This window comes from Cavia porcellus, unplaced genomic scaffold, assembly GCF_034190915.1.
Source record: "Cavia porcellus strain 051 isolate PalLab524CR breed Dunkin Hartley unplaced genomic scaffold, mCavPor4.1 scaffold_27, whole genome shotgun sequence".
In the NCBI taxonomy this organism is placed as follows: Eukaryota; Metazoa; Chordata; class Mammalia; order Rodentia; family Caviidae; genus Cavia; species Cavia porcellus.
Window position 1 is genome coordinate 40966850 of NW_026947510.1, and position 14878 is coordinate 40981727.

A 14878-nucleotide genomic window follows, 5' to 3' on the forward strand; every position below is an offset into this window, starting at 1 on the left:
ATGATTGAACAATGAAAGCACAAACTGTTCTTTTGATGAACAGATTAGTAGTATGATTTTATATATATATAGATATAATCTTTTCCCTTTTTTTCTTTTCTCCTTTCCCTCACCCTAGTTCTTTCCTTTTGAGCAGTATTTTCCTGTTTCACTTTCACAACAAAGGTCAACTAATTTTTAAAGATTAATCTGAGAATAAACATGTAATTAAAATGAAACTAGCTAAGCATCTTTGCCTGCGAAGAAAGGAAGGGGTGAGAAGGATGCACAAATAGAGAACCCTTTCCTTTCTCAACCCCAGGATCACCAGGCACCCATTAAGCCAAGAAATAGCCCCCACAGAGCCACTCTTAGTGATGGCAAATTCCTTTGCTACAGTTTGGGCCTGGAGCACCTCCCAAGGGACCATGTTTTGAAAGGCCTGGCCCCCAGCTAAGGGGCATCAATGGCAGCTTTAGGAGGGAGGCCTCGTGCAGGGAAGTTATGACACTGGGGTGAGCCCTTGCGGAAGATATGGAACCCTAGCCTCTCTTCCCTTTCCAGCCACCATGAGGAGAGCAGCTCCTCAGCCACATTTCCCCACCTCAGTGTCTGATGGTGTCACAGGCCCAAACACAACAGGGCCAAGGGACAGTGGACTAAAACCTCTGGAACGGTAAGCAAAACAAGATTTTCCTCCTTATAAGTTGATTATGTTACTACTTGGCCACAGCAACAGCTACCACCCTACCATGCAGAGTGACGGAAATACATGGTAAGTTTTTAAAGTTTTAAAGAATTTATTACAGTAAAAGACACATTGCTATTCATCCCCCTGAAAGAACTCTCCCTTGCTCTTAACCCACATCTCATTCTTCTTGCCACTTGCTAATGTGGTTCTGAAGTCGTTTTTCATGAGTGTCTTAATGAAATATGACCAAACATATGGCGAAAGCTGAGCTGAGAGCCGTCCAAAAGAAAGACACTCCAGGACCTGTCCTCATGCCCCTATTCACTGGATCGAGCACTGCACAACTCCTGGCTCTTCCCCACGTCCACAGAGGTACAAAGGGTAAACAGTTTGAATGGAATCAGGACATTAAAGCCACTGTGACAACATATCAAGACACTCATCAAAGGGGATTTCCAGAACTGTGCTTCATAAGGTATTATTTTGAGGGAGACTAATAGCATTGTAAATTTTTTAAATTTAAACATTTGCCATATTTTTCTACTACACTTTGTACATTCATGCAGTGGGCGTCAAGTTAGGTCGCATCCTTTTAGGTAACTATTTGGTCATTTTGAGTAAAAATTAACTTCCTGTCAATAATGAAGTTTTCTAGTATTTTTCTGATAATATTTTTGAGAATTAGATTTTCTTGGGAATCAATGTGAGACTAGCAACTAAGTTGTCTGTTTATGAAGTTTATTTGTAGCCAGTGATTATTATGTATATATGAGTATGGTTGACATACTCATTTTCTATTTTTGTGCTTGCTTATTCTCTGTAATTATGTATATTTCTTTCCAAATTATGTATGCTGCATGTTCTTTTACAGTAAGCATTAATAATCACAAAATTTTAAAACTCAATAGAGATATAAAAGTCTTCTAATCTGTTCATCTTTATTAGTTAGTAAGACAGAAATACTTGTATGAAAAAATAAAAATAGATTAAAATTTAAAATTTAAAAAAAGAAATACTTGTATGAAATGGCCTGGCCAAGGTCATGCTGCCAGTGAAATAGAGGGGCCAACGCCTCTCAGAGCAGTTCACAAGAATGTCCTCAACCCAGTGAGACATGAGAAACACCAAGTCAAAGGCTTTCTATTATAAGAATATTGAAACTAAACAGGCCTAGAAATACTAAGCTTCCTATAGGGAGGTTATCACTATACTAAGAGCCTTTTTACTCCTTCCCCTAAGGGGGGAAGGAGCATTAAATGAAGTCTGATAATGAACTTGAAAACTCAAAATTGATACTATAAGATGATTCACATAAAGGAAAGTGTATTATATTTCACTGCATTTAGATATTTTTCATCAGCCAAGGAAATAAATGTCTTATTTAGGGACTACAGCACTAATGAGTAAATGTGTTTATTTCCTTAGTGGTACAAAAACTTTAGTTACAACAAAGAATACTTAGTAAATATACTTTGAACGTAGCACTAGCATTATCTTGTATCAAAGGTGACATGCATTTTATTCCAGGAACTTTATTCAGCATAGCACTGTAATTCTTTGCTCCCAAGAATACTGAGAGCCAAGTTTGCCATGTCCTTTGACATAGTACTGTTTTGAAAATGTCTGAATTAAATTTCATTACATTTTCAAAGCAAAATGCTCACTTAATACTTATTGATTTACAAATCCAGTTTTACAGAATTATTCATATAATCTATGACTCTTAAAGGAACTACAGTGTAGAAAAAACTCACTGAACATCTAATATGCAGATTACCTAAATGCCACCCTCCTTTGAAGTAAAAAATTTTTTTTACTTTTACTTTTTTTTTTTTTAATCGGTACTGGGAAACGAACTCACGACCACGTGCTTGCAAGGCAGGCATTTATGCCGCTGAGCTAAATTCCCAGGGCCTCAAGTAAAAATTTAAGACAATCTTCTATGATGTGAACTGAAAGTGGAAGATGTTTGTAAAATGCACTGCTTACAGTTAATCTTAATTTACCTATGATACTTTAATGTCAAAGAAATACCAAGAACACTCAGTATATCTTTATTGGCTTTTCAGAATTTCTTCATTAAAAACAAGTTATAAGACTATTCTATCACATAATCAAAATGATAAATCACTGCTTTGGTAAGGTACAATCAATACAAAACTGTTTTGCTTTTAGGAAAATCAACTCAGGAAATAAAGACACTCAAGGTTAAAGATAACTTCTGAGGCACCATAAATTATAATCATTTGAAAATTATGACATATTTTGAAATAAAAATTTTCAGGATGTAGTCTGGTATTATGCATCACTTTGCTCAACTATTTTCACACATCACTTAGGGATTATAAATCCTGTGCAATCATTCAAGTCACCTAATTAAGTGTGAACTTTAAATCAGTATCATGGGAAATGTCTAAGTGCGTCACTGCAATAACCTGTACTATGTGATTAGTACAGAATAAAAAGGAACATTAGAATGATTATTTATTGCCTATTAAATATGATTTTTGAAGATTAAATTTTTAATTGTAAGTCCAAGATCCTTGATGAGACTATATTGTACATACTTTTTAAACAAAATAAGCAAAATGCATCTGAATTCTTAGTGTTACTCTATTTTCCTCTTTACTTAGCATGGCTACACTAGGGCATATGTACTAGCATAGTACCCACCCAGTACATACTAAAGTATTTATTTTTCACACGAAATTCTCAGAAATGAAAGCGCTAGTCCAGTACTTAATAGTCATATGATAAAAGCAAGTAAGCAAAGACAAGCCAGAATGTCTGTTTAAGGGAGAAAAGTCATTCTTCTTTACCTTAACCTCATCACACTGGAAAAGATGAAGATCTGGCTTATTCTGAGTAGGTTCTTTGCACACCAGGGCAAGAATTGAATCATAGTTGCAGGAATGCATTACAGCTTGGCAATGCTGGATTGTGCTTAAAGGAAAATTCTCCAATTCATTCTGTAAATAAAAGAAACACTTTCATTTGTCAGACTTCCACCCACTGTTTCATTATCTGACCTGATGCTACTCACTAACATTTATGGGGCTTTCTTGAGAATAAAACTGTATAACTTTCACAAACTTGCCTTTGACTCTAAATCAATCAGGCTCACGGCTCGATCATCCACTTGGAGAATCATGTCTTGAGTCCATACTTTGCCCTTGGCATCGAGCAATTTCAGCTTCCTTATTCCATCATCGACTGTTACCATAGCATCTTTCCGGTCCAGAACAAAGGTGGTCAGGTGCTTATGATTGGGAAAAAAGGAAAATACTTATCATACACACATACACACAACCTGTTAACACACATTTTCGTTTGCTTTTTTTTTTTTTTTTTTGTCTTTTTCCTTTTTATCAGTACTGGGGATCGAACTCACGACTCCCTGCTTGCAAGGCAGGTGCTTATACCGCTGAGCTAAATCCCCAGCCCTTCACACACATTGTCCCCCGCAAAAAAAAAAAAAAAAGAATTAACCTAACTGAGGTCAGATAGCAGAAAAGTGAAGGATAAACACAAAGTACTGTATACCTTAATGACTGTCATATCAGAGAATGAGGTCAAGCAGGTTTTTGTTGAATACAGAGGATAAGTAACACCTGGATTGACAAGATATCTAAATCTATTTCACACACTGCCATGTTGAACTATAATAGCATGGCACAGAAACAAATTCTTAACAGCTTAAGTAGGTTTCTTTATAAATAAACCTTTCTTCACTTTATTATGGTCATTTAAGTGCTACACAATAGCAGTCTACATGGTAGTCACAACGCTCTGGACACAAACACCTCACTCACAGTGTCAGCAGCAGCTCTGTAACCACTGTCAGGCTTCTCACTCTACTGAAACCACTAACTGAAACAAAATTAAGTCTGCTTGGGTAAGTCGAAAAATAAATACAAGAGCAATTTTAAAATTGCCTCCCTGTTGAAATATTTTCTATTATAAGCAGAGGTCACCTGGATTCCAATTAAGAGCAAATACTTTAAGAAGTAACAATAGAGGAGCAATTAAAAAGGAACCAGTGTTTAAACAGAACTAGTAATGACGATATAAAAACTAAAATTAAAACCAAACTACTCATTGTGTCAAGGCTTAATTTCAAGAAGATTCTAGAGTACAAAATAGAAGCCTTTGTTTAACTGAAATAGGGCTGGGAATGATCAGTGAGTACTAGTTATGATTTTCATTTACTCATTATGAAAATAGAACAGTCTTACAAAATACTTTTACACATTAACATTCTCAAGTACCAAACCTAAAGGAAAGGTCAACACAATTTAAAATACAGCATAGCAATAAAACATAATTCTGATTTTTACTTCCAATTTTTATGTCTCTCAAGAGTCACCCTAAGTATGAGCAAACACCGAAGCCGCTTACTTCTACTCGGTACTGGGATATATCTGACACACTGCTGACGCTGTCGCGGGCATAATTCTTCCTTTGCTCTGAAACATAAATTTTAAACGCCATTATTTACTACTAGCAGGATGAAGTTCATGTACTGGAGTCATGTGGTCATCTCTTAAACTAGCCTATCTCATATAATAAATACAGTAGTTGACAAATCACCACTGTGTGATATATCTGAAAACATTATTCATAATAAATCCAAATTCCACATGAAAGCCTAAATGATATGCAAGAACCCCTTAACCCAAGATAAATTTTGAAAATTTGAAATCTTAACGAAAGTATAAATGTTCTAAGAAGAAAGTAATTTTGGCTAAAGGTTTTATTAATCAGATAGTAACATAATATCTGTTAAAAGATTAGAAAAACTATCTTGCAAATTGCATTAATGCACTGAGATAAAAAACAGGATTGTAAACATTGTCACAGATACTGTATTATATGAGTTAGACTACAATGTCAAAATAAAAAGAACATCTCCTCACACTATCAAACAGTAACGATTTTCACACATCAACAAAACACACAGTATGATGCTCAGAATCGTAGGTACAAGCTGCTGGGAAAAATGAGAGAAAGTTAAGTCACCACTGCAAACTACTTTAAAAAGCAAAAGAAATCTTTAATTTTTTAGAATGCTGCAAAACCAAAAAAGAACATTAAAATATAAAATATGTGTTGGCATTAGTTGGTATTTGTTACTTTTTATCGAGCAACTTGTTTATTTGTAAAATTTGCTGTTGTGCTACTTTTTCTGAAGCAGAATGCTATGGTAAAGAAGAACCCTAAGAGAGGAATCAGATAATTTTTAAGTTCTAAGTTTAGCTCCGTTACTGAATAAGAAATTATATATGGTCAAAACTCTTAATGGTCTGAGTCTTAGTATCGTTATTGTGAAATGCAAGGGTTACACAATACAAAACCTACAGACCTTAAGCTCTTACATTGTGACACACATACATTAGATGTATGTGTGTATATGTATGTAAGAGATAGTCTTCCTGACACCAATATTTTCTAAATTTAAACATGTTACTTTCACTTAATGTAACACTCTTAAATATGCCTACGATGGAATACAAAAGTTTTGCTGACCATAAAGGAAAGCAAGTACAAAAACATAAACTATTTGCAGGCTCAAAATATTAACATAAGCCAGGGATATAGCTCAGTGGTATAGCAGCTGTCTGTAAGTTAAGGTCCTGAGTTCAACTTCCAGCACCAAAAAAAAAAATAGATAAATAAAAATTTAAAAAACCCCAAATTGTTAAAAACTTGATAAATTTTTCATTTCATAACACATCTAAAAGCAATGAACTCTTCATGTAAATTTACTTATAAACTATTAAAGCTCCATATTCTGGCTCAGTATCACTCAATATTATCCCAACAAAGTCTATTTTTGTTTTTGCAGCATTAAAATTACTTAATAAAAGCATACACATTACAAAATTCCATCTCTGCCACCTTTCTTTTTTTGTTTGGATGATGACCTGAAGAAGTATGATCCATCTGGTCCTACCAAAATAATGTCAAAAAGAAAGATCTGGTTTCATCTCAAATTTTCTATTCCAATATAAGAAAACACTGCACATATCACTGTATTTCACATATCAAAAAAGTGAACAACCATAACTTTGCTCATTATTAACTGAGGATTAACCAATATGCGATACTAATGTTCTTTTGGGCGAAATCATTGTAACACTTGAAATACACTACATAATTTGGGGATATATCTGATAAAAGCACTTTTAGAAACATTTGAAAATCACTGGCTCATCATATTCTAACTCAGCTTTCCATGATGGACTCAAAACATGGCAGTGTTTCTGACTCTTCTGATTTGATCTGAAAGCAGCAGAAGAAATAACAGGGGTTACCATGGTATCCAATTAGCAAGCAGTTGCTTTAGGATATTCAAATGCTTGACTGGGTGTTTCAGCTAAGTGACTGGCAAACCGAGCTGAAGGTCCAAAATACTGTATATTGATACATGTATTTTCTCATAATGAAGTAGTGAGAATTTATTTCCCCAGATTTAACAGTTTCTTAACCTCATGACATAATTAACAGTTTCTTAACCTTATGACATAATTTGCAGAAACATAAAAAGCTATTTGATAGCATTTGGCATCATCTGCTTACTTGGCTGATGTACAAGATAAGGGGTCATTTCTAGTATTTTAAATTAAAAAACTAAAAACCCATTATAGGAATTCGGAAGCTACTTTCTCCCCCATGTTACACAATAAATAAGATGTACACTACAGAAAATTACCCTTAAAAGATTCTAGAAATGTATTAATGCCATAAAATGGACTCACAAATCAACCAGTAGCTCAGTGATTCTAAATTAATGAATAAATAAAAAGTAGTATTAATATTTTTTAGTAGCATTAGTATTTTAACAGGCAATTTTGAAAGATGAGCCCTAAAATACAATTATAATACATTTCATGTCTACAAGAATCATATACACTCACAAGTGTAATTGTAAATAGTAATTATGCTGCAAAATGGAAAACCTCATCAAAGCCTTAAAATAGTATAAAAAGCCTGCATAAAGCCTTCAATGCCACTCAAGATTTAGCCTCCAATAAAGTTCATCACTTTCTCTAATACTAGTTCTCATGCTTTGCTGCAAAAAACAGACTGAAAGCACCTGTTGAATATTTCTCCTAACTAAAACAATGGGCTACAAATCTTAATAACTTTATAAATACAAACACTTGCAATCACCATGATGAATTCGTTTTTCAACACATCAGTGAGAAAGTATGGAATTTCTACAGAGGAAAGATGCTGCAGTAAGAAGCATCAAGCTAAATTACAAGCTCTCATCATTTTAATTAGTTTGATAAATCAGTATCCAAACCAAAAGATCATTTTAAAAAACAAGAAGCCAGGTATGATGGTACATGCCTGTAATCCCACCTTCTGGGAGACAAAGTCAGAAAGATCTAACATTTGAAGCTGGCCTGCGTGACTGAGTCCCTGTCTAAAAATAAATAAAAAATAACTGGGGATGCAGCTTGTTGTTGGGCCCTGAGTTCAATTCCCAATATAGCATTAAAAGAAAAAGAAAATAAATTGACTTTTACAAAGCTGCATTATTTAAGAATTGATTTTATAGCCTGCTCAGAAAATAATTAAAATGGCTTATTTCATGAAGACAAAATCAGCTTTAAAGTTTACAGCTAAGTTGGAAAATTGCCAAGCTGCTTCTGGGCCGACCTGCTCTGGTACTCCCCACTAAGCTGAACTTTCATGCCCACATGGTCCAGTATCCTGATACTATTTAATTGGAGGCTACTTACTTGAGAAATTTTCAGCAAAACACATTTTCCTCTTAAAACTAATTTAAATGTTTTTCTCAGTGCAATATACACTACAAAATAAGAGGATGGAAAAAAAATAGGCACCACTTGGACGCATAAGAGATTGCTTGACCTTCAGATAGACAGAAAGTCCAGCTTTGAACAAAGAGCAGGAGCCAGAGGCATAAAAGATATCTATGAAAAGAAAAATACACGAGGCAAGTATCTGCTCAGGAAACAGGCGCTTTGAAAAGCTGCGGAAAGCACTGTGTAGAAATACAGGACAGCTTTTAGCAAACTCAAGTATACAGAAAGTATATAGCAGTTATATGGTAGGTTATTAGATTCAATTCTCACCAGGTCCTCCCTGGGAAAATAATAAAAGCCCGAAAAATAACATTTTTTAACTTAATGTCACAAAATAAGTTCAAACACAGGATTAAAATGAGACTCTCCCAAGGAGAGTGCTTGTTATATTTAACACTATTGGTCTTCTGATAATATAAACATTAATATTACAATAATTATAACAAAGAATTATTAATTGACAATTCTATTAAATTGGATTTTTTCTGGAAAAAATTTTAAGCGGATGATTATCATAATTGGCCATATTCCAAATTTTGAAAAAATTACTTTTCTTTAAAGTTCACCTATGAAGAACAGCAGAAAACCCATGCTTCAATAAATAAATCCTCAGTGTGGCCCTTGGAGAGCCTGTAATGTATAATCTGTAACAGGAAAGACAATTCCACTCTCAGGGCTTACTTACTAAGCAGACTTTGTATGTAGTTTCTCCGCCCACAGATACTGGCAGCAAAGCTAGAAGCAGACACATTAATGACAGGGATAGCACAGGGTTAGGATACAGCTACATGGAAACAGCAGATCCAAATATCCCAAAAGGATAAAATTCTGAGTGATTCAGTACAAAGGTAAGCGACACAGCTTCAGAGAACATCACAGTACACAAGCAGCCAGACACCCACAACTCTGAGTCACCAACAAGCATTACAGAGTCACACCCAGAGGAAAATGAATATTTAATACACTTGACAACTATTTCACTTAAAGACAATTTCAAATTTTAATGCTTACAGGCTTTCACAAACATAAGCTGGAGAAATATAAAAGACATTTCAATTCTCTAACACCAGTAGCTACATGAAATGTTACTGTCATGAGATAAACAGAGAAGAAATGAATATTTTCCTAAGGGTTACACTTTGTCAGAGATGTTATGAGGCAGAACCTTTCACATGCTGGCTTGAAAATGTCTTGGGCAATAACAAAGAAATGACAAAGCAGAGGTGCTAAAGCTCCAGAAAACTCTAATTATTTTTCTTTAATAATTTACATATCCCTCCCTAAAAAGGCTTTATTGTTATACAAGCACAATACACTTTACAGGATTTAATACTTTTTCCTACTGCACTATCAAGAGTGATGAGCTTTAAAACATGTGACGTCAAAGTACCCCTATGAGTAGGTATCTAACAGAATTTGCATAGCATTACGTTAATATTAAAACAGTAAATTTGAGGGTCTTGATGAGTCTCAGCACATTGGACAGGCAGTGACTCTCTGACGTCCTTCCCATTCCCACGACAGGGTTACTATTTCTATTTGCTCAGACAATTTTACCATAGTGTTACCGCAATTCCTGTTTCACAGATGAGGAAACAGGAGCCAGCAGGTTCAGTCATTTGTTCGGAACAGCAGCAGTTTGGTGCGGTGCCCCTAACCCACGATGCCTCTGTGAGCACAATGACCCGCAGCAATGCGCCCACCTGGAAAAGCGAGGCACGAGAGAGAAGCCGGAGGAAACCTCTGACACACGGCAGTGTGACCCCCGTTAGGGAGACTCCTGCCCACTGTCCTGACAGTATCCTCCTATCACTTCGGCCATGGAATACCCACGAAGACAAAGGAATTCCTAGCAGACTTACTCAGTGGGCTTGCTTAATACTTGTGAAAGAGAATCTGTAAAGAAGATTCATGAAGGGTAAGGGAATAAACTCTCTCCACCAAATTTTCAGTTACAAAGTTCAAAGTACACATGGAGAGTGGGACCCTAAATCCTCTCACAGCTAAATAAAAGACTTCAGCTAGAATCCACTGCACAAGTTTTCTCAAGGTAAGAATATGATGTACACTGTCACTCGTCCATCTATCTACACACTCCACACACATTTACACTTCACCTGTAATCTGTAAAAGGGAAGTGTGTGTGTGAATACGCACATACACACGCATGTGTGTACCGTATGTCAGGAGGGAGTGATGACTCTTAGACACAAACAGCAATGATCAATACACACCATGTTAAGGACCCTGACATCATCTTCTAAGCTCAGCATCTTGTTGTCTTTCTTCCCCATAAATGTGTCTTTGACTTGCCCTTTCACCTCGCTCTTTCTATCCTCTGCTCTACCTATACACTGTTCCTTTTCGTAACACTGCATAAAACTTGTCGTTTCTTATAATTAGCTTTCCAATTTTTATGACCTTGATAAATCATTTTATAGCAAAAAGGGTCTCACATTGCTTCACATGTAAAAGGTAGGGAAATAAAAATTTACTGCTTAACACTAAGGATTTTTAATTCTTGGAACTAAGATTTTATGAAGTCATACTCAAAATACAAAAAATTAAAATGTACAAGTTCTATTTTCTATCACTTTTTTCTTAGGTCTCTGACAGTAGACTTTTGGACCTGTGGTTTTATGATAGGATCAATTACTGCTTACAAAAAGTCTTAAGGTCATTAATGGATAACTAATTTCTCTATATTTCTTAAATCTCTGACTTCACCTGTTTCCATTTATACTTATCAAATTTTTAATTTTGCTACAAGTGACTCAAGGTAAATTTCACTCCCCCAATTAAAATGCACTCAAGGCTGCATAAGTAATGTTCAAATTCGTTAGTATGAGTGTCCTGGATATGATTGTGTACAATTTGCCAATCTTATTTCCCACTGGACTGCCTTTTGCTCCCAAGTTAACATCAAACTGCTTGTAGTTCATTAATTCTTTACATTCATTCTACAAGTGGTTACTGAGCATAAATTATGCATGAGCCATTGTGCTAAAAAGCATAGCCAGTCCTGAAGTGAACAAGACAAAATGTGGGCCACTCACACGGAACTGAGAGTCTAGCTTCGGAAGTTTTCAAGCATCATCCCATCACCCCACGGCTGGAAAACACAGCTTACCTTTCAGAGCTCAGCTCACACCATAGCTCCTCTGGTAAATCCCGACTCAGCCCCTGCCCCTTAAGAGAACTCTGCCCATTCCCCTGCTCCTGGTCCTGACTGCTATCCAAGGATGGTCAGCCCTTCATTATAACAATGTATGAACTAGTCTGTCTCCCAAAAAATGGCACACAGCAATGACAATCTCTTATTCATTCTTGAAAACAATGAAAAAACTTGGAAATAGAAACTAGGATATCATGGCATAGGACACTGATGTACTTAATATCTGTTTAGAAATGAAGGATGTAGGAAGTGCTGACTTTATTCCCACAACTTGTTTTCTTTTTGGTTTTCTTCAAGTCACTGTAGACTACAAGGTCCCTTAAAATCAGGACTTAGAAAGTATCATTTGGTGCTGTTCAGAGTACACATTAATTATAAAGTAAGTATTTACTGAATACATCTCTCTAGATTGACAAGTCCCAAGTACTAGGTGCCAGTGAGAATGACTCCATATGGTTATTCAAGAAAATTAAAAAGAATAACACTAATCAGACTGACAGCCATAAACATACAATGTATATTCAAGTAAAGTATAAAATCCATTTTATATGTTTATAAAATGTAAGGTAGAAAAGGAACCACAAAAATTTAGAATTAATCATTATTAACACAGTCACAAAGATAGAAATCTAGTTAATACAAAAAGATTAAAAATTTAGAAAATGCTGTTGCTTCCTATAGTATTTAATAATCATCATCTCAACAATAACAGTAGGTAGATGCAATGTTTTCCACTTGTCAACCACAGTTTTAAGCATTTGCATTTATTAACTCTTAATTCTCCTATCAGGGCTACCTGTATCATTATAGGGCTAAGCAAAACCAGGTACACAGGCGAAGTAATCTGCCCAAGAGCTGATACACGGTAGAACTGGATTTAAATCAGAGTCTCCTCTGAGAATCTTTTCTGTTAACCAAAACACCATCCTAATTCTTCACTGTTCAATGATAAAAGGCTATGCAGACCCTGAACAAGTAAGTACCATCTTAAAGATATGTGATACATTCCAAGAGTTGTCAACTTCCTTATACTAACTTTACCTCCATTATACCAGTATCTGAAGTTTAAAAATTATGTACATATAAGACAAACTGCAGTGGGTACTGGAAATTAAGAGATAGATCAGAGAGAAAGCTTGACTATTTTATAGTACAGAAAGAAATTATATAAAGTGCTAATATTGTTGTAATAGTAAAGTTCAAGAGCTAAAAGCAAAAATTCTGTCATCAGAATCACAGGATCAGTCACAAAATCAGCAAACGTACTACAAATAACAAACCGAAAAACTCACTGATTGGTGCCATGTAAAAGATTTCTGAAACCACTGAGGTATATTTTATCTTCCAAATTGTATGACAGAAGCATAGTTCATAGCTAGGGAAGCTTCTGTGAAAACTCTTTTTTTAAAAAAATAATCCTTACTTAGCTGTGACTATTTCATTCCAAATAATATCCATAGAGATGGGGTTTTAAACTATAACCTTAAAGATGTAAAATCATAAAAAGTGAAGAATCAGACGTACCATAAAGGGCCTTTGCACTTGTTTTTGAACTGTGTTCTCTGTCCATCTGGGAATAGGTGGATGATGACCCGTAGCCACTGTAATTAAACATGGTCATTGTGTTGGGTTAAAGTCCAAAATAAGTAATAAAAATTCAGAACTAGAAAATAAAAATCCAGTGTACTATCATCACTGTGTGTTTTGAAAAAAACATACCGAGTTTATACTGAGTTTGCCCAAGTGAACAAGAACCTGTTCTTGCGAGTGGAGAATAAACAGAACATAAACCACATGACCCCATTAAGGATAGAAGTGGTGCCCATCACAGAGTCTTCTGCAGTGCCAGTTCAGACTACAGCCAAGAGGACTCGCCAAGGTGGAACTATCCTAGGAAAGTGTACACTTCCCACCTCCAGTCAAGTTTTGAGTGACAATACAGGGGTAAACCATTCCCAGGGACTTAAACTGGCAATGGAATAGACACTGTCTTCATGAATACTCACTCTACATACCACTTCTCACTGAATGTGCCTCTACCCCATGTCTTTGCCTCTTGTTACTAATATGCTAAGTAAACACAGATTCATTTGTATTTTGTGCATTTATTAAGCTCTAAAATCTAGTACAGGGTGTGGAAGGGGGACACTGTCAGTAAGACAAGGAAGCACAACAGCTGCAACAGAATGTGGTGGTAGAAAACTCATAGCATCACACATGTAAGATCAGGGAAGGACTAACTTTTTTTCAGCATACCCAAGAAGACTTCACCATCAAACTGATATTTAAGCAGAAACTAAAAGAATGGAAAGAAGCTCAATAGGCAGGTGGAGAACCAAATGAGGGAAAGACATGTGAAACTGGCAGGAGAGAGCGTGTGGCATCTGAGGGAAAACGCATTTAACCGAAGTGCCCAACACAGATAAATAACTGGAGAAGTAGAGGTGGACCAAGGGCTTTTCACATCATCCTAAAGCATTAAAGTTTCACTCTCTAAATACAGGGACTACTGTCTGTCCTGAAACAATGAGTGAAATACACATCCCAATGGCCAGTATCAAATATCAACATTACACACAATGTAGAAGATATTGGCCACTTAAGTCAGATTTGTGAGTGCAAGTTATACATGGAACCACTGGAAATGTTTTGTTTACCTCATTTTTGTTTTGTTTTACAAAATAGTAAACATCTTGAAGATTTGGACTAAATCATAGTTAACCTTTCACAAAGGGCAACGTTTTATAAATATCAGGATGCGCCAAAGAAACTCAAAACTCTGAAGTAGAGTATACAACTACAATAAGTAATAAAATACAAAATATTAGACTGAAGCATCTCATAACTATGAGATTGTTTCACAAAGATTGATATTATTTAACCATCTCATTCCTACAAAACACAGTAAATTTTAAATGATAGTCTTCATTGGTAAGTGAAAAGATTAATGAGGAATGAACTCCATAAAGAAATGCAATTTAATATTTTCATTAAAAATATAAAAAATTAAAACTACCAAATCAAATTCCCCCAAAACAAATTAAATACAAGCCTTTCAACTTACTTCATTTGCGATGGATACGTTCCAAAACCACTGGGATGGTTAGAAACATGACCATTCATCATGGCTCACTCTCCTGTGCTCTAAAAATAGAAAGGCACATAGATTGAAGGCAATATAAGGGTCATAATGTC

At 35.5% G+C, this 14878-nt stretch overlaps 1 protein-coding gene across 3 annotated transcripts in view; it reads right to left on the minus strand.

The window, feature by feature from the left end:
* Positions 1–14878, minus strand: part of Eps8 (EGFR pathway substrate 8, signaling adaptor) — a 169479-nt gene that overhangs the window by 41338 nt on the left and 113263 nt on the right. For all 3 annotated transcript variants that reach the window (XM_003470436.5, XM_013153149.3, XM_063238268.1), the window contains 5 exons: positions 14748–14827; positions 13208–13284; positions 5069–5136; positions 3768–3929; positions 3490–3639 (listed from right to left, as the gene is read on the minus strand). In XM_003470436.5, coding sequence (XP_003470484.2) covers positions 3490–3639; positions 3768–3929; positions 5069–5136; positions 13208–13284; positions 14748–14809 — 519 coding nt within the window. In that variant the 5' untranslated portion in view covers positions 14810–14827. The remainder of the gene's footprint in view (positions 1–3489; positions 3640–3767; positions 3930–5068; positions 5137–13207; positions 13285–14747; positions 14828–14878) is intronic.